The sequence below is a fragment of the Amphibalanus amphitrite genome, unplaced genomic scaffold (genome assembly GCF_019059575.1).
Source record: "Amphibalanus amphitrite isolate SeventyFive unplaced genomic scaffold, NRLGWU_Aamphi_draft 000577F_arrow, whole genome shotgun sequence".
NCBI lineage: Eukaryota > Metazoa > Arthropoda > Thecostraca > Balanomorpha > Balanidae > Amphibalanus > Amphibalanus amphitrite.
Genome location: NW_024882071.1, coordinates 258,429 through 278,506, shown reverse-complemented (window position 1 = coordinate 278,506; position 20,078 = coordinate 258,429). Strand labels below are relative to the sequence as shown.

Sequence of the window (20,078 nt, the reverse complement as noted above, 5' to 3'; positions counted from 1 at the left end):
AGTTACATGCTTGCTTCAAGTTACGTCAGGCTATTAGGTAAGTACATAAGCTAGGTATCCATGCGAGCTATCAAAATCTGTAAATATAATTTTGCGTTGAAATTTGCACTTTATTGATGGGTAAACACAAATGCAGAAATACAAATATTCCGAAAACATTTCCAAGGCAATTAGCCCAAAACCATACTTCTAAATTCAAAACAAAATCTTGGCATCACTCACAACTTCGAATAAATTAATCGATTTACAACATTGCATCCGAGTCTACAAAACCTAACTCCGTCATTTAAGCACATAAAAACTAGTCAGGCTAGCCCCGTACATTGCGGATATGCCTTGCACACTGGACTGGTGGTCGCTGCGGTTGCCCGTTTCTCACACCTCTGAGGTGATCGTTACACGATGCCGATCACCCGATAGACGGACGTCGCCCCACTCAGACACATCCAACAACTTCCTGTTGTCTCCGAGAACGGCTGCAGCGCTGCCAGCTGGGTGTTGTACGGACACGAAATTGCAACCCAATCTGTGTTAATAGACACAATGAGGTTACTAATTGCTAGATCTTCTGGAGATTGTGCGTAAGCGACGTAGGAGCTGGAACCAATATGTTTGTAGGTGTGAAGAGAGCATAGGCGTAAAGTCTCCTTCTAATACAAGGGTTTTAGTTGAAAATAGCCGTTTTCACGGCGAACTATCTGGGCGAATGCACCTAATTTGACCAAAGCCGCACAAAATCTCTTTAACAGGAAATATGTTCATATCATGAATTATTTCATTGTTTTAAGTGGAAATAATGTCTGATGGTTTGGAAAATGAGGTATAAAACATCTGTGCAACCCAGACTGATAAATTTTAAGAAATACAATTAGCATAATTTGAACAAATTTGCACCAAATCTGTACTTAACTTGCACCTTATTTGCACCTAATCTGCACTAAATGTGTACCAGATGTTCATCATGAAAACAGCTGGTACTCGTTAGTCCATTGCTATGCCTGCAGCTCCTGATGATATTTTGAGGCTGTATTTAATCATTATTTTCGCTACAGCTGTCTTAAATATAAGATGTGATCAGCAAATATATTTTGCTTGCGACAGAATCGCTTACAATCAAACCTGCCTTAATGAATCACGCAATACGCGTCAGGCTAGCGACGAGTTCGTCAGCCAATTTCGTGCACATTCCAATGAAAAACGCGCCTAATCCTTTAATCAAGTGGTATCACCTTCTCTAAGAAACTGCCTTAATCAGCCGCCATTTTGTGTCCCTGCTCATAAAATTCTCTCCCAATCATGGCCGCCAATGGACCATGCGTTCCTGATAGGTTCCCCAGCAGCATAAAAGACCAGGCAAAAGTCTGCTGGATGCGTCACCGCCGTATATCGTGCCGCAGCATTCATGTAACACCGCTAAGTTTTTGCTCAGTGCCATGTAGTTGTAGATGTCGTGCAGTTTTGCAGCCGGACACGCACACGCAGCGCTCAATGTAGCCATCTATGTCTGTCTATATGTATGTTTGTATGTCTGTCTGGTCTGACGGACACCGTATAAGCCCGGCCCGTGGTCGGAACGGAGCGGCGAGTGTGGCTGTTTGCAGAGGCGCAGAGTGGAGTCTGCGCGGCGACCACCCACGGCGCTGACATGCACGCTTCCTTGCTCTTGGTCGCACATGCACCGTGCACTGATCTCGCCGCAGTCACGGCCGAAGTTATTTCCGAAAGCAGGCGCGAGGTAAAATGATTGAGCGGTGTGATGGTTTGGCATAGGCGATGGTTTGTGTGATGTGAATGATCTAGATCACGTCGGATTAGGGACTATGTAGAGTGCGTAACTAGCATTGCGGGTATATGTGTGATGGATCTAACACCGGGTACATGCTAAGTTGATAACGTGTAGCTGGTAGTGGTATGGTGGGTATTATGGGTATGTCAGGTACTCACGCTGGGTATGGTGTCGTTGGAACACACTCCCTCGGACAGTAGCCGGTCACGGATCTCCCACGCGAAGATGCTGGGACACTCGCGCTTGTACTCGGCCACCTTGTTGACCACGAGAGGGGTGGCCACGCGGGGCTTGGAGCCGCCGATGGCACGGGGCTTGATGGAGCCCGTCTCGTAGTACCTGTGACGACATATATTCCGTTAGAAAATAGCTTCCATGTGTTGAAGAAGAACGGCATATTGTGAGCCGCTTTTGCAGTGAGGAATGCATTATGAATTACAGTGACACCGCTTATTTACTTGCTCATTTCTCGCAAAAAAATCCTAACACCCTTTTAATCTCAGACAGCTATCCTTCTCTCCTTCTCCCTCTACATACAGGGTTGGGCAGATAAATTGGGACAAAATACATATTTGCATTCAGAACGTCGTAGCTTAGAAATTTGTAAACGTAGGCATTTCAAATTTGGATCACATATTGTCACACCAATTTTACACATTTATCACCAAATATGATCACTGTGGTCCACCTGCATCAGTCCTTGTCGGTGCCTGGACTGGCCGCACGCGCGGCGAGATCTCCCGTCTGAAATGGCTCGTAATTGTAGCCAACTGGCACTGCTGAGGCTCACTACAGTCACATGGGGACGTTCGTTAGACTCGGCCGCAAAAACGCCCCAGCAACCAGAACTTGTGTGGGCTGAGGTTTAATGAGGGAGGGGCCATTTAGCCTTGGGTACAGTTTCCGGGATCCTCCGTTTCAGGAGATTTTGTATTTAATTTACTGTATGCCGGGGAGCTGACTCCTGGAAGAGCATCACTCCATGCAGGATGATGCCTTCTTCCATCTTGTTGATTCGAACTGCCGGAATAATGGTTAGGTACGCTGTAAGGGCGAACCCCCTCCCGATTCCGTAAAATAAGGGGGCCCCACGTGGCCGCCAGAAGTCACCGAGTGGAATGCCATCACCGAGGTCTGCTGCATGCTTTTTGGAACTAAGATCACGTTTTCTGGGCTGGTTGAGATGTTTCATGGTGTTTGCGGTTCTCCATATGTTCGGTTATGGGGATACCATCGTCGAAAAAGACCTGCACGTGCTTGCTCGCTTCTCCAAGCCCTTCAATAGGAAACAATCTTTTTTAACGTCACAGCTGCTTCAACATCTATGTTAACAGGTCGATATGCATCAATGCATAAGAGTACATGTTTGAGGTGCTGGTATATCGCTGTCTCATAGCGCGGCTACCTTCGTTGTAAGCTCGCGCCACTGTTTTCGCGAGGATCCTCTGATTTAACTGAATTTTGCCTTTTAGCCCCCCTGGAAAACCGGGGGAGCGGCCGGTGTCAATGCAATAAGTATGTAAGGATGAGTCAACATCTTCTCTTCCTCCAACGTTTACGTCTGTTCGATACACACTACTTTCAGCCATTTGATGGAGCATAATTAGAGTATTGGCATGCATGTGGGCGCGGACTAAGTTGATAGTGACTTGCTTATGCCCACGTTCTATGATCAGCCGATTCAAAATTACAACGCAACCTGCATAACATGGAAAAGTATTCATTAGCCTATATTTACGATAAAAAATTATCTTAATCACTCAAAAAATAGTCGTTTTAGAGGAAGTTGAAATTTGTCCCAATTTATCTGCCCAACCCTGTATCTTCGAAACAGGAGAAGGATGTCTCCCACTTGAGACGTGGCAGTAGCCTCCCCTCTGACAGACCAGTGATATGCCGTACCATCGGCACAAGCATCTCGTCGATTTGGTCACGGTGTGCGGCTGTTCAGACTCGGCGAATACGTGTGCATTCCTGGGGCGCTGAATGCGCAGGGCCTTGAATGAGGGTCGGATGAGGCACAAAGACCCCGGAGCCTCAAGGTCACAGGAAGAAGATCCCACAGGTAAACAGTAAACAATGCCGACTGGTACCTTCCTGAATGCTGCTGGGACTCGGCTGCCAGATGAAGGAATTTGTACTGAGGATGACAAAGTGGGAGGCTTGTGGGCAAGGCTAACCGCAATTGATCGTTCTGAGCAGATTGGGGCTCTCTTGTGGTCTGAAAGATGATGTTCCGATCGTTTGCTAGGGTCTGTGTGCAAACCTGTTATTAGCTTGCTACAGATTTGCAGAGAGTTGCTGCAAATGGGGCCGATTACTCCTGATTGAATTGTCTGCTTTTGCTGCGCTAAGTCTTTCTCAGTGATACAAGCTACAGTCTTGGGATTGAAAGAGCAGTGATTAGCGACACAAGATATGAAATTTGTACCCTATTAGCAAAAGTATAAGCATCTTGTTTCGCATGCAGTGGTTCTTAACAGCGTATTCAAGCCGGCAGTGCTCCATACGGCATGTTTGCCGGACAATTTGTCAATCATATTCAGCGCTTAAATATCGTAGGTACCTATTTAACGGCGTCGTTTTCGATGTTCTTATGACCTTTGATGACGGCCTGGAAAACCAATTTTCCCATGATTTTTATATATGAAAAAAGCTGCAAGCAAGAATATGAGATGGTCTACTTTTGTCTTATTTCATTTATATATTTTAGACAAACAGAGAAAAGATAGGATTCATTTCATGGTTTGTCACGACAGTCATCACCATTTCTATCCCTTCCGACAGCTTGGCTTCTTCAACAAAGAAAATGCCTTTGCATGTCATTACTTCATTTCAGTCACCGCTCGGGTCTGGAGAGCCGATCATTGCCACCCAGAACTCCCGCCGTTTCTGGAGAGCGTATCACTATGCCCTCGACGTCTGAAGGGCGTGTCATGCAGAGCAGCTGAGATGTCGCGAAGGGAGCGTATCCGCGGGTGGCCGGCAGGTGCCACCGATAAGTGGTGGTTCGGTGACCCCAGCTGTCGCGATCAGCGCCTCTCGACGGGCCGTGGTCGCGCTCCCAGCCCTGCCCGCCGGCCAGTTATAATCATTGAAAGCGAATCTGCAATTAGTCCGCGGGAGGCCGCCTCGGTGCGGGTTCGGAGCTCCTGTTCTCGCTGTCGGCACCGCGGGGGATGATTCAGATCTCCTCGCGCTGCCGCCCCGTGGGAGGCGCCCATACAACCCCACGGGCACCCTGGCTCGGCGCCGGCCGAACCCCTACCGCCCCCCTACGGCCCGCTGTCGCCCCTTCCGTCTCCGTTCGGTCCCTGTCCGACCCACTGCCGCTCCTGGCCTCCCGGGAGGACACCGGCGCTCACCGCCTCGCGTCAATGGTGACGGCCGCGACGCTGGGAAGGAGACGGAGTTTGTTCCCGAGGGCCGCGCGCTGCCTCGGAAGGAGCCTCATTAGCGAGCGTCGGCGCTAACAAGAAACGCGCTCTGCGGAAAATTGTGAGCGCAGCAGTCGAATCGGTCCCAGCTGGACACCAGGTGCAGACAGAGGTCAAAGGCGACTGACGCCCGGCAGACGCACGTGCACAAAAGAAAGTCGCGACGAATCGGACGGTGTTTTGTGTCAAGTCGCGGTCACAGGGAACGCTACGGATCTGCTCGTTATGATTTGAATGATGAATGTTCTGTGGAGAACCATAAAAACGCTCAAGCGCCATGCTTTAATCTAATTTTGAAATTGCTTTGTATTGGCACAAAGTGCAAAATTTTAACATTTTACCAGCAATAACGTTGATTCATTGTGAGTGGTCTTTTCCGCCTTTTCTATCGAATATGTTGCATTGACCCTTCCCATTTCTTTAAAGTGAATGAAGCCAAGGAATGCAGCATGGATTATTCACGTTCGTTCATTACCAAACCACTCGTGCCTGTACTGAAAGCAAGTCTTACCTGCCGAGAATTTTCGAGACACAGCCATTGGAGACCTGGAGAATGCGTGAAATGTCACAGGGCCGGGCACCGGAGTGTGCGAGCTCGACGATCTTCTGTCGGGTCGAGTCGGGCAGGGGGCGGCCGTTGACATAGACGCCCCCCAGCTGGTTGACCCCGCTGTGACCTGACATGACACGGGACACAGTGGTCAGGCCCGGCTCCTCTGCCGGGCACAAAGAGAAGGGGAGGGATCGTCAGTCAATGGTGAGGGGAAGGGAGGTGTGTGGAGTATACATAGATGGTGAAAGCTGAGGCACGTATCAAGGATCATTACCCTGTCTGCTTAATAGCTGAACATCAGTGTAAAAAAGAAGATAAGGTGGGGCGAACTCACGTCATGCACGTGACAGTACATAATTGGCCAATTCCTAGATACCCGTTGGCCGTTAGTATTGCATTGCAAACGTAATAATCGCTTTATAAGTACTCTGTTGATTTTATTTTTACGGGTAGCCGAGACAGTTACCAGCGAATATGTCCAACGCATCCTTTCCCGCCTCCTTCTGCCTCAACAACTCCAAATTGCCCGCACTTCTAACTGGACACCTCCCAGCCATGGACCGCAACAGCGACACTTAATTCCCCGCAAGTATGCATTAACGAGACATAATTCATCGTCCTCACACAGTTGGAGTCAGACATGCAATGTAACGTTATCAGCAAATGCTCTTAGTCCGGCTAAGTCGTCGTAAGAGAGCCACTTTGGGGAACGTTTCCCGCTGTGGGCTTCGCCGAACGGGTGATCCGGAGTGGCCGCGGCTTTGGGGTAGCGTTCGTCATTTCTCACCCTTGTGTGGCATGGGAGTCGAGCCGGCTGGGGAGGCGACCTCGGCTCCCTGGAACAAAGACACACACCGGTCAGGGCAGGTCGGGTCAGGTCAGGTCAGGCTGGGTTAGATCGGGTGGACAAAAGCATATGGAATAGCGATACAATATGGCTGATCACTACCCCTCGCTGGAAATTGGTTACTGGTCAGTCCTATCTATTCAGTTTGCATAGTCCGACAACAGTACGAGTATACACATCCTGGATATTTAATGACGGATGTGTAGGGTCACAAGACACGGCACTGGTTGTATGCATGATGCATTATAAAACTTGCGATGGGACTGGAATACACATGTCCATGTAGTTCGTGACATCGAGATTAGGGCTGGCTCAATAAGCCTCACTTGAGCCGGCTGGCTCCTGGCAGAAATCGTATGGGCTGGGTTTAAAGTAACCATGAAAATGTCACCTAATCCTACAAAGACCGGGCTTTTGTGTAAAGACCTGCATGAGTGAATAAACTGACATTTTAATGAGCTTTCTTGTTATTTGCCGTTCCCCGCCTCCAAGTTCTGCGAACTGGTTTAAGCCTTTGCTGACTGTTGGCGTTTTCTGATTGTTTAGGTGCCTGTCTTCCCCATTCCTATCCGTCCTCATGACATATCTAGACATGACTGATGGATGTTTCAGTCGTGTTTCGGACGGGTGTCTCAGTCCTCTGATAAGTGCATGTAAGGTGTTTATCACGGGATGTTTCATAACTTATAATCCACTCAAAACAGAGGATTTACCTTACTGAGACAACAACATACAGGACAGTTATACACTACGAATCCATACCAACACATGCAATAAACATACTTATAACTCCAGCTACACATAAGCCAGCATAGACATCAAGTGTCCACTGTATTATAATTAGTTTAGTTTTATGACAGCTGCCTGAGGCTCTCTGTGTCTGGCGGCAGTATCTGTAGGTCCGATCATTTCGACCAGACCGGCGCGGCGGCACGCAGTCAGATCAAGTGTCGGGCGTTACATGTGACGACCGACAGACGTGAGCATCGCGGGGTCGGGGGGGGGGGGGGTCGGGGGGGGGGGGGCAGACACGACCACTTACGCGGGGCACGCCGGCTCAGAGGTCATAGGCGAGCATTGGAGGTCATGACCTCAGCCACGAGGTAGATGACAGCTGGCAACAGCCGATGCAGAATTGCTGGCCAATTTTACATTGAGCGTTAGCTTTATGTAGTTTCGATTTGTATTAATGTTAATGTACTTCCATAGAGTTGCTTGCGAATGTGCAATGCAGGAAGGGTTGTTCAAATATAAGAAACAATATTTGCCATCAGTCCGATAATATACTTTTTATTTATTCGTTGTAGATGCATGACATATAGCAGTTCTGACGTGCCATCGGGATACCTATGCTTCTGACGCATCGATTTTCGCCACTGGTTGGTAGGCTGTGCCGCAAGACATCTACGTTAGACCGCGCGCCAGCGTTGCAGTCTCCTCTTGAAAACCGCCATGCCTCACATTCATGCATCGTAAACAACGCCGGATATGCTCGCAGCTGCTTAATTCTGCCTTTAGTCATGAAGAAGTGAAATTTGTTTCTAGGCCATCACAATCCTCCGGCACTCTTTGGCGTGTTTCAATAGTTAGTTCACACAGACCGTATTGATTTCGGTGCCTGGCTGGCTCGGGTTCGAAAGTTCAAGGCTGATTGATTAGGTGAACTGGGTTAGATGAGCTATCTTGATCAGATGACGGAGAACATTCGCAGCTCAGCCAAAACTGAAAAATATGGTGTTCGTTTTGTTGCGTTGCGGTGTGAAGGGTCGATGTATTGTGAAGCTTAACAGTCATCAAGTTAGTCAAAATGCCACAATGCAGTAAGTTCTGAAATACTTCGTGCATGACTGTCATCAGCGCTAAAATGGTACATTACCTACGCTATCCTGACATTAAATGGAAGTTTCAACGACATCCCAATTTTTCAGTCAGTCAGGTGCAATACGTTTCTAAAGAGACCTGCAAAAGGTTTTGCTTCTTCGTTACGTTACTTTTCGTTATTGTGAAGAAACACATCCACCACCTCTCCCTCATACCGGGATAACAGACGCCGAGTGCAATGCTGTATCAGTACCCAACTTTGCTTTCGGATGCTCATCCCGATCTGGTCTCTTCGCTCCGATTCAGATCCAATCACAGCCTTCGGCGCGATTTGAATCATCGAGCCTGACCATCGGCCGTCTCTTTGATGTATCTAATAAGGCAAATTATGAGAAATATGACGTCCCGCCGGTCGGCAGTGAGCACGCGCATTTTATCGGGGCCTGTCCACTCGGCGCGGACGCGGCGATGGTGGTGTGATAGCGGCTTCATTAGGCGGCGAGACGCGCGGCGGCCGCGCTCTGATACGATACCGACCGACACGGAACGCCGCTGCGCCGATGGAGACCGCACAGGATCCGGAGGAACACCGAAACGGCAACAGGTCCACGTACTAGGGAGCGTTGAACTCGGAGAGCTCGATGGGGCTAATAAAAACGGAGGATTGTTGTTGTTTCGCATATCATGATATAAGGACTGACGTAACTTTAGTGCTCAGTGATCTGAGCTCGAAATACGACTGATCTACATATTGGCCCTATTGTTGTTGCACTCTGAAACTGCATGCTTCTTGAAATCGTTGAATTTGAAATTCAGATTGGCCGTTGACCTGTATTGAAAACCTTGCTCTATTCGTCCATGGGCATAAACTTACTTCTGATGGCGGTTTTGCTGGGCAAGATGCTCTTGAGCTGCCCCACGAGTTATCTTCATATCGTAATCACGTCTGAGGTCAGATCTTCTGCTATCTCCGCAACCATCACAGTTGCACGTACCACGTCTCAAAGTCGTATCTGTGGACCCACCGCGTCGCCCGAGCACGCCTCAAAGACCGTCGGCGTCGCACACCTAACCGTTACGCGCACTGCCGCACCACCGCGGCCGGCCGGCCGGCTCTGTCGCACCTCTGAAGCACGTGCCCGGTATCGAGTTACGAGCGTAGCGGCATCAGTCGCCGCCATCTGCCGATGCACCACGAGACAAGCGCCAAACACTGGCGAAACGACAGCCGAAAAATACTAAGCGCGTGTAATCTTGGTCGGGCGCGTCGCGGACATGCTCATTATTCAAATATACAGAGATATTTGTCCGGCCGTCATGTTGCGTCGCGTCTCGACGGATGACTTTTGTTGCCGCTAAGCCGCCTGAAGAGAGCCGCCAGCCGGCCGACCAGATACGACTCCGCAGCGTCGTTTTTGTCGCCGCTCCGTCTGCGGCCAATGTGACAGTGTTTTAGGGGTTCGCCGCTGTTCAACCGGTGGCGCTAGTGTCGTCGCCAGCTCGGCGCGGCGACGGACTAGGACCGGGCCGATGCTAAGCGCATTAGAGCACACCGGGTTTTGACGGATCTACGACAGTGGGCCGTCAGGATATTTACCCGCGAGGCGGTGATGGAGACTGCTTAGCGGGCGGGCCGCCGGCGCAGGCATCACTCCATGTATAAGTCCACTTAGTCCAATGGCCGGCGGTCGGGTCTGGTATAGCCGGGCGGTTCGGGGGGAGGGAGGGGGGGGGGGGCGTGATCCGGCTGTCGGCAGCCCGGCCGGGGCTCCGGCAGCTCTGTGCCGGCCCGTGTCACCCCAGCCGGTCCACGGATCAGCCGGCATCTGTCGCCAGCAGACCCGGCCTTCCCCGCTCTGAGTCGACGATCCCCGCCAATGCGCTAACCGGTCACATGCTCGGCGGCTGGCTGGGGATCGCGAGGAATGACTAACTGGAGACTGGTGTTCACCTCAAGCTAGATTTCGGCTATGTGGAGACTAGCCCTGTTGAATTGCTGGAGTCTGAATATAGTAAACAGCGAAGTTGCGAGCGAAGTGCACATCTATGTAGCTCGCAACAGAAGCTGGCGGCCCGCTGAAAGCCAGAGCTGGCACCTCTAGAAATTGGCTGGACAAAAGTGGCTAGTTGTAGGTAGGTAGGAACTGGCAAAGATGAACGATCTGAATAGTGAGGATAGTAGCTAATGGACCCTGATATCTAGATTTAGGCCTATTGCCATGCAGAACTCACAGACAGAAAGTATAACTGCGCCGATTTTTTTTTTCACGGACGTGAAGACATATTACCGCACATACTGCAGGGCGAAAAATTCGGCAAAGTATTGATATCAGCTGAGCTCCAGCTGTCTCGTATGCACCTGGATGCATGCAGACCCCACACAAAGCCTAACGTTTTACTAAAAAATATTACAGCTAGTAATTTTAGCCTCCGACATGTAAGTCTGGCTGGTGGTGATGCCTGATTTCGAGATGTAGTGTATAACCCGAGCAGTCTTGTCTCCGACATCGCTTTAGTTTCGTTTGTATCATGTCACAAAATCTGCTAGTGACATGGCTATAACGCGCTTGTATGATATTGCCCTTGATAACCGCCATCAAAAACAGTAAAATGTGGTTATGTGCACCTACTTGCATCCCGCATGGAAGATAAAATTTGTTGGTAGACCTCTGTATATCGTAAACCGAGGTTAACGTGGTTTGAAGTTACTAATTATTCACTGTGCAGGTAGTGCCTTGTAGCATCATTATTTTGAATACTCTAATGCAGAAACCATCTTCATAACTATCCACCACAGCAAGGCAAGTGTTACAAAGAAATCCACATCACACCTGCTACAATTTCTCTCCCCTCACTCACAGAAGAGCGACCAACCTTTCGATTTCATTTGACTTGCACCCCCGCCTAGGCAAAGCAGCGGTGATATTAGGTGAGTGTGATCCCACGATAGCTACTCATAATAGTGTGTTGCGGGCATTTTTAGCCGAGTACCAGCTGGCTGCAGCGTCTCCCTTCGCTGGTGGTTGTGTCGCCGGAGCAGGGACATCTGTAAATGGACCGGACATCTGTAATACGGCGCACTGTACGGTGAGAGTGAAATTTGAGGCAGGATCTAATTAGTGTGTTTTACCGGGATCTGTCAGCGCTGTCACGGACGGTGACGTGCCATCAAACTGTGGGATCAATACGAGAAAGAATAGAAGTGCTGGGGTGACCGGTAGTTCACAGCAGAGCTCCAAGCTGCACAGGTCCAGTCAGCAGATGATAGTGCAACTTGCATAGTCACATTTATTTCGTAATTTCGCCTATAACTCCAGCCCATTTGAGAGCAGAGAAATATGTTGTTACAGCTCTGTGGACTCTGCATGCATGTTGCATGTACCTACCACCTCGATTTGATGTATTTTTGATTATTACAATTATTAGGTCCAATGTGAAAAAGGTGAGGTGAGCTACTACTCACCAGCCGCTTGCTTACAAGGTCCGTTATAGCACTATGCAATGAAAGCAGCTTGCATTAATCTGCCCGTTATTTGCATGTGAGCACGGTAAAACCGCATTAGTGATAGTATAACCGAGATTGGATTAGATTGGATTTACTAAAGTGTCTGGGTTGGCACATTTATGAATAAAAATAGACATAATGCCCTACAGATTTTGGGGTGATATATTCGCAGCAGTGTTGGCAAATTTGATTACTCAGCTGCCTAGCTGCCGCACTTATTCGTACCATCTGCCGATCTCTCTATTTCTTTTTATCAGGCCGATTAATTTGATTTACGCCCGTGTGTCGTGATACACAAACACGATGCTACAAGACATCATCCCTAAACAGAACCAACTTCGGCAAATGTCGGTCATTTTTATAATCCAATTGAATTTTGCGTGACGGGCAAGCCGAGTCATTAAAGCATGTTTTGTCATATGAGCAGAGTAAAAATGCCCAGACCGCTGCAAACCTTGGCCACTCAGTGGTAGACCATAAATTCTTCTCTGGCACGCAATCGCAATGATGTGTAAATGGCCGCCATTGACTCCCTGACGTCACGCCCGTTCTTCCTTTGACGAGGCAGGGTCGGACGGGAGTGGTCAGCTAAACCTTCCCGGATGGACGAGTAAGCTGACTTCTTTCGTTTACCAGGAGAGAGTTAGTCGACGGACATGAATGGGTGTGTTCAATTATCTACGCTTGTTGCCAGCGCCGATCGCTGGACGGTGTCGTGTTCATGATATGATGCAGAAGGGGTTTGCGTTAACGAGTGACGTCATGCATTCAATAGTGAGGAGTGGACACTTTTCGGGGACGATTGTTACTGAGAGAGAAAGAGGTCTGAAATTGCTCATGGATAAGCTTCTATCATGCATGACTGGATAACAAATGACAATAGCTTTGTCCTATTTTCTATAGACGTCCACTTGCATGGAAGTCTGGAGAGAGACAAAAAAAGACAGTGAAATAATCAATGATTGAAGACCGTTACGTTCAATGAAAACGTCCAGCTGAGTCAACTGCATTTTTCGACCAACTCTGTCACCGACCCTGACACCTAACCCGCGCCGGCTCCAACACTAAACCTCATTACAGAACATGATACACAGACCCTGACACAGACATTGCACCGGTCTCTTACCGGGCATATATCACTGGCATCGATTTTGTCACTGACACAGTCAGTAAGCCCGAAAGGCTGTTTGCCCGGGCAGTCTGACAAATATGACATTGCTGTTCCCCCTACACCAGTGTAGGACACAGAAAAGGTGGAAAATAAGGGAACAATGCGGTGGGGAGAGGGAGAGAAAGGTGATCACATTATGGCGTTGGTGACTACACGGTGGAAAATGTCATTGTGACTGATGGGCTATTGTAGAGCCTTGGGCTAATGTTAATAGATAAGCAATATTGTCTATCCAAAAGTGAGTTACATCGACCACAATCCCGATCAGCTGTTTTTAGAAATACTTGGATCTAAAAATGAAAATTATCAGCCCGTCGTTAACACACATGTTATCAAAGGCCGTCCAGCTAACCTGCAAGTATATCCGTCATCAGCAGCGCGGACCGATCTCTGGACTGCCGGGAGACGTTCTACTTGTACAAGGCCACTATCAGGGGCCTTCTGCTAATGACAATCCAATTTCGACCAGCTAGGTATATAACCTGGATAAAGAGCTCACTTCTAGCTAATTCATGGTTATGGTTACTTTGCACAGCCACCTAAATTCTTTCGGGATGATAAAGGTCCCAGGGAGTGGTCACTATTTTGTACGAGGTGTTATCTGCAATGCGACAGAGTAATGTTTTTTGCTGATAGTTGTGGGAGGCATGTCTTTAAGACAAACATGGAATGTACTCAACCACAAAACCAAACCGAATTTGTGCCACACGGCTTCGAGTCACTTGCGGCCGGGTAAAAACGTTGTTTATAATTATCAGAATTATTAGCCGTCTTTTCCACCATGATGGCATGCAATAATACCGTTCTGCGCCATTCACGACACAGGAAACCCATGACTGTGTTACCGCGCACAGATCCACTATCGCACCTTATAAATAGGCACACAGTATAGCGCGGCTTTGCCGGACAGCATGGGGTAACACATACGCCTGTCCGCCATGTTCAAGTGACCGGTCTGTGACGTAACCGATACCTTGACATGGGGTTGAATGATTACATAAGGGATTGCTATGTTGCAGTTAGGCTGGAATGAATGGTAATTGGCAGGAAGACAGAAAGGGAGAGAGAAAGAGAGAGAGTGAGAAAGAGAGAGAGAGGGCGAGAGAGAGAGAAGGCAAGAGGTAGAGAGAGAGAGAGAGAGAGAGAGAGAGAGAGAGAGAGGGAGAGAGAGAGAGAGAGAGAGAGAGAGAGAGAGAGAGAGAGAGAGAGAGAGAGAGAGAGAGAGAGAGAGAGAGAGAGAGAGAGAGAGAGAGAGAGAGAGAGAGAGAGAGAGAGAGAGCAAGATAGAAGACGGAATCCACAGCTCCTCTTTAGGTGAACGGGCACTAATGGTTTTTCAACACTGATTAATTGTAGTTCGTAGACAGCAGCGAACCCGGTAACCTCCCGCTATCATGACAGAAACACTGGTGAAACAGCCGTTCAGGTGGCGGAACAGAGCTCCTGCAATGCGCACTGATGATCATCAAGGAAAAACTCTCTTAATTTATGAGGATCGAGCTGAAAGGTACTGCATTGATTTCACTATAAAAGCCTGCGAAGAAAATAATAATGACAAATTAGTCGCCAAGATCGTTCCAATGATGAAACATGAAACGGCATGCGACAAGTGTGTCTCCCATTCACTCATAACACTTCAACTGGTGCTTCAGACGCGTGGATAAAACCTGACAACCGGTCTGAAATGGATACCCTTGTGATGCGTGTCGCCGCCCGACCCCTCACTGCGCAGAGTCGCTCGGCCATCAGCGCGGCGAGACGACACAAAACTGCGACATCAGTCGCGCACCGCGGAAACACGCTTCGGGATCAGCTCGGTGACACGACGCGACACGGAGACAAGGGGAGACGGGAGACACGCGGAGACAGCGTGTCGGCCGCGGCGGGACTGCACAGCTGGCCGGCGCACCGCCCGTCCGTCACGGGGATCATAGGGGAGCGGATCGCCGCTCGCCGGCTCCCTTTCTGCGCTGGAGGAGCTCCCCTCGACAGGCGCACGGACGGCGGACGGCGGACGGCGGACGGTGGCTGGCGGCGGTGGCGGCAGGGACCGCGCCCCGCTGTGTGTGCGGCTGGGAGAGCGCGCTCCCCCGACAATGGGAGCAGTCACGTGTTTGTGTCGCGTCCATGCAGACCCAGATGGGAAGCAATTACCGGTTGTGGATGCGTGCCGGATGCCTCTGATTGTGGAGACCCTACCAACGAACGCTTTGTGGTCTCACTTAACGCAAATAGACTTTTCTTGCAATAAAACCATGTTTTCGGAGAGAAAATGTAACGAATAGGCTAGTAACGAATAGAATCAACTGTGTATTATTTTAATCAAAACTATTATCCAAATTCCAAATATAAAAAGACAATTAGCTCAGTAGAATGAAGAACAACGGCATTTTACATAACATCGCTAGGGTATGTCTTTGCACACATTATTTTTTAAAATAGATTTTCTCTTATGCACCTATGACATAGGATATACAGCGCTTAGTATCCTAGTTTGGTGAATGTCACCTTACATGTTTTTATTTTTTAACGGCGGTAGTCTGCGGATAATTGATTGTTCAAATGCCGTTTGTAGACAAAATGAAAGCCTCTTTGGAACAATGTGCCTCTAAATCACTAAATTAGTTGTTTTTGGCCACACCTCAAGATTTCTGAATCCTGGTTTTCCGGACCAGCAATCGTGAGTAGAACATTTACGCGATATTACCTTGAATGACATCGCCTCATATCACGAACATGCCCAACCTGATATCACCCACAAACACCCACACACGCATGCATGATTCGTACACCACTTTGTCCGTGAGCTTTGACCGATAACCAGCGTTTGAGCTCCCTAGTGGCCACTATATCGGTCTATCGTATACCTCCTCGGCTTGCTGGCTCTGCCCGGCTTCCTTTCTCGCCAGCTCGACCTTGCGACACTCTCTGCTAAGCCGCACCAGTGCGATTCATATGCTAATGTGTGAGCGTGCCGGCTGTCGTGCGCTCGGCGGCGTCTCACACACAGACGCACGTGCGTGCCTCGGGTCGCAGACGCGCCTGTCATCGTCACGCAGTCGGCCGTCATCCGTCATCAGTCGGACGTCACCCGTCATCAGCCGGCCGTCAGTCATCCTGCACACTGAGGACTGGCCGGCTATCTGTCGCGGGTTCAGCAGGTGAAAGGCAGGAGAGATGCGACTAAAGGAGAAATGAATAGTGGAGGCGCATTGCATTTCCCACCGGGGCGATCCAGACCCTATTCCTACATATTCAATTTCTATATAGCATTTTCTCTGCCGGCTGATTCAGTCGAAGCCGTCATAACTACATGAAGGAAGAACCATTTGAACGGCTAAAACATCATCTTGCTGTTTTGCTAGATATGCCATGCGCATATTACTGCATAGCATATGCATATGCATCTATTGAGAACGGGCCTCACGATTGCGCATTGCCGTGGTTCAGATGCTGGCGTTTGCTGCATTGCAGATAACATCAGTTGTGCTGGTCCCAAAATGATTAGGAGTACTGTATTGAATCGCGAAGCATGCACTACCGCCAGCACTCTTTGCAGGACTATAAATGTTGCAAAACTGTTCAATAGATTCTGCTTGGAGAATGGAGATTACCGGTTTATGTTATATTTAACTCACATACATGTTTGCGGTCCAAGCCTAGTTGAAGTAATTCAGGAAAATGTCCCGGAAAGACATACAAAGCGAATATTATATACTGTGCCCCTAAAATGATGCACTTAAAGAATTCCATTGTTTAGACTCGGTATCCATACATGTATCGCAGCTTTTGCTGTCAACAACGTCACATGCAATGTTGGGGACGACAGAATGAATAGTAAGATAAAGAAGAAAAACTGTCTCGGCACAAGCCAAACAAATAACGTGACAACATAAACATGTTTGTCGTTTGTGGTAGCTGGTTATAGATATCAAAGGGGACCAACAAAATCCATGTCACTGAACTTTGGGCTGGATTTTAAAATAATTTCACCTCTTCTACCGTTGCTTGCAGCCATTCAATCACTGTGCGGTAGAACGTTAACGGCTCTCGAGTCAATAGTTGCATTCTATTGCATTCCACGGGCCGGCTTTCACGGCACGCTCCCACATTTTAAGCAGCCACCGGCATGCCTGGCAGCCCCACGAGCTACTCCACATGTGGCACGGCCGCCGTGGCTGCGGGCGGTCGAACGAACGGGCGAGCGGCAGCGGCGGCGGCGGCGGCGGCGGCGGCTGGCGGTATCGCTGGGTCGGGAAAGTCGGCCCCGGGTGCCGTCAGTCGCCGCCGCCTGCCACTGACGCCTCAATCAGGCCCGTCACTGCGACGTCCGGTGTTGACCGCTGGAACGCAGCGACTCCTCTGTGGGGCTGAGGGTCTCCAGAGGGTCCTGGTGGGTCCCCGTTGGTCCCCGTGGGTCCTCGTGGGTCCCGGTGTCCTCTGCGTCCCGGCGGGCGGCGGCGGCCCGTGTGAGCGTCACCGCGATGTCCGTCTGATAGCGGGCGGACAGAGCTGTCAATCACAGGCCGACCCTCTCGTTATCACCGGCGTCAGTCGCGGCCGGGGGTTCCGACAGACGACTGACGGCCACCCGCCCGCCCGGTCAGAGGCGCCGAGTCAGAGTCGGCAGGAGTCAGATCTGTCCTCCTGAGCCAGCTGAGCTCAGATCCTCCCGCCCGCCCGGTCAGAGGCGCCGAGTCAGAGTCGGCAGGAGTCAGATCCGCCCGCCCGCCCGGTCAGAGGCACCGAGTCAGAGTCGGCAGGAGTCAGATCCGCCCGCCCGCCCGGTCAGAGGCGCCGAGTCAGAGTCGGCAGGAGTCAGATCCACCGCCCGCCCGGTCAGAGGCGCCGAGTCAGAGTCGGCAGGAGTCACATCCGCCCGCCCGCCCGATCTGAGGCACCAAGTCAAAGCTGACTATAGACTCATAACTGCCCACCGGCGTCAGTCGGGCCGGAGTCGGCAGGAGTCAGACTCGAAGTGTCTTCCCATGAGTCAACCAGAGTCGGCAAGAGTAAAACTAAGAGCTGTCCACCTAAGCCAGATAAAGTCAGAGGCGCCCACCTGAGTCAGCCGGAGCCATGCCTTTACAAATTATCCGTCCAAATAAAAATAAACCACTGGCTGAATATAAAAGGTATGCGCCATTTCCAGAGACTTCCTTCTAGTTCCACCACTAACCCTCCACCCACCACAGTGAACCCGCACCGACCACGCGGCCAGCACACACGCCCGTGCCCTTCCACAGCCAATAACCGTAAGCTGATTGGGACGCCACCGGAAGTGGGGACGTGCGTCGCGCGTCGTCTGTCCCCAAGAAGAGGTCGGCTGGCCTTTTATGATTAGCAGCCAGCGGGAGGCACCCGGCTATTAACCAGACACCCGGTGTCAGAGTCTGAATGGGACGGAGCGGGGTCCCCTCCGAGTCGGATCAGAAGCCCCGCGGTGATTGGGTGGGTGCGTTACGCCTCCCTCATGATGAGGTCATATGTAAGCTGACTAGCTACAGGCTTCTTGACAGACTTGGAGTTACTTCTTTTGTGGTGGGACTGTGTGAACATTCCAGTTGCCTGACCACAACTGGACACCTCACCGTAGTGGAGTTTACCTCAGTTATTTCCGCACAAAGGGTAATTCTTATGAGTAGAACTGACAGAATTTAATGCATGCTGAGTTTTCTCTTACATTTCCATCTACAATGCAAACATATTTTATTTTATTTTATTTAGTTTTGATATTTTTTCCTGTTAGTAGAAGCTTGTTTTAAATGTAAACAATACTTTTCTGCTAAGATACCGGAATATGGTCTTCGAAGTTTATTTTGCTTTCTCCGTCTAGCAAAAAAACAAAAAAAAAATATTTGGACTTAAATTATTCGTCACCCATCATAAACACCATTTGTCCTTTCGCCTTTCAAGTAAAACCGATCCTCTCAAAACGATACCTATATCCTTTCTGATCCATTTTCGGCGATCCCTCTCAGCACGTTCGGCGTTTCCATTCTGTTCTGAATTGCGCCGCTCTCGGCAGCGAGTGGTGGCCCTTCAGTGTCTCAGTCTGGACACAAAGGTGACGCCGTCGACGGCTGGAGTGTGCCGGGCGGGAGGGGAACAGACTGAGCCCGAGGCTCACCCGACCAGCCGCGGGTTATACGGGCGGAGAGAGGTCCGACAACTGAGCAGCCGGCCGCCCCGGCCCCGGGCGGGACGGGCCAGAGAATAGCAGTGGAAATGGAGCAGCGTGGTGGTGGAATGATTAGAAATAACTTTATGTGCGTCACAGGTATCTATGGGCAGATTTATTAAAATTGCAGTTGATCTCAAGTATAATTTTACATACAGCAGTTTGCAACAAATTTATACTTCTTAGTTTACCAAAAAATAGCGGATAAGTAAGAACGAATCCGTCTAATTGGACCTCGAATCAGCCTTGTTGTATTTATGGTGAACATTTTGGCGCGAACATTCTGACAGATATACCCAAAAGGGATAAAGTGATTTCAGTATTGCTGGAAAACATCCCCAGCATTTGTTGTAGTTGATCGTTACGATTTATTTACGATTTGCGATTTAATCATAGGGGAAGTTGGGGCAATGCCGGAGTTGGGGCAAAGCCGAAATTCGAGATATTTCGAAAACCGTAAGACATGGATGCCACCTGTCAGTGATGCTCTGAAGCTTAAGTGACTACAATTATCGCATGTTCGTTACGAGTCGTCATTCGGAATACTTCGACTGTGAGGGCGCCAAGAGCGTTTTCAAGGTAGGTACGTTTCCCTTGTACTACATGCGCCTTTGAAGCTGCATTTCTTACTCATTATGCTACCGTTTGTCTGGCCAATTCGGTCAAGTAATCTTTAGCATGTCTTTGCATAAGTGTGCTGCCTATTTGAAATTTATACAGCACGTTGAAAAGTTATGGGCCTGCAAATGAAAGTATGGCAGGCTGGGGTAATGCCGA

General features: G+C 49.5%; 1 protein-coding gene across 2 annotated transcripts in view; it reads right to left on the bottom strand.

The window, feature by feature from the left end:
• LOC122394173 (paired box protein Pax-6-like) overlaps positions 1-20,078 on the bottom strand; it is a 54,315-nt gene that overhangs the window by 32,388 nt on the left and 1,849 nt on the right. Inside the window, exons 2-4 of one of the 2 annotated variants that reach the window (XM_043390862.1) lie at positions 6,564-6,612; positions 5,735-5,939; positions 1,945-2,125 (exon numbers count right to left, since the gene is read on the bottom strand). In XM_043390862.1, coding sequence (XP_043246797.1) covers positions 1,945-2,125; positions 5,735-5,939; positions 6,564-6,612 — 435 coding nt within the window. The remainder of the gene's footprint in view (positions 1-1,944; positions 2,126-5,734; positions 5,940-6,563; positions 6,613-20,078) is intronic. The other variant, XM_043390863.1, reaches the window with a different exon arrangement.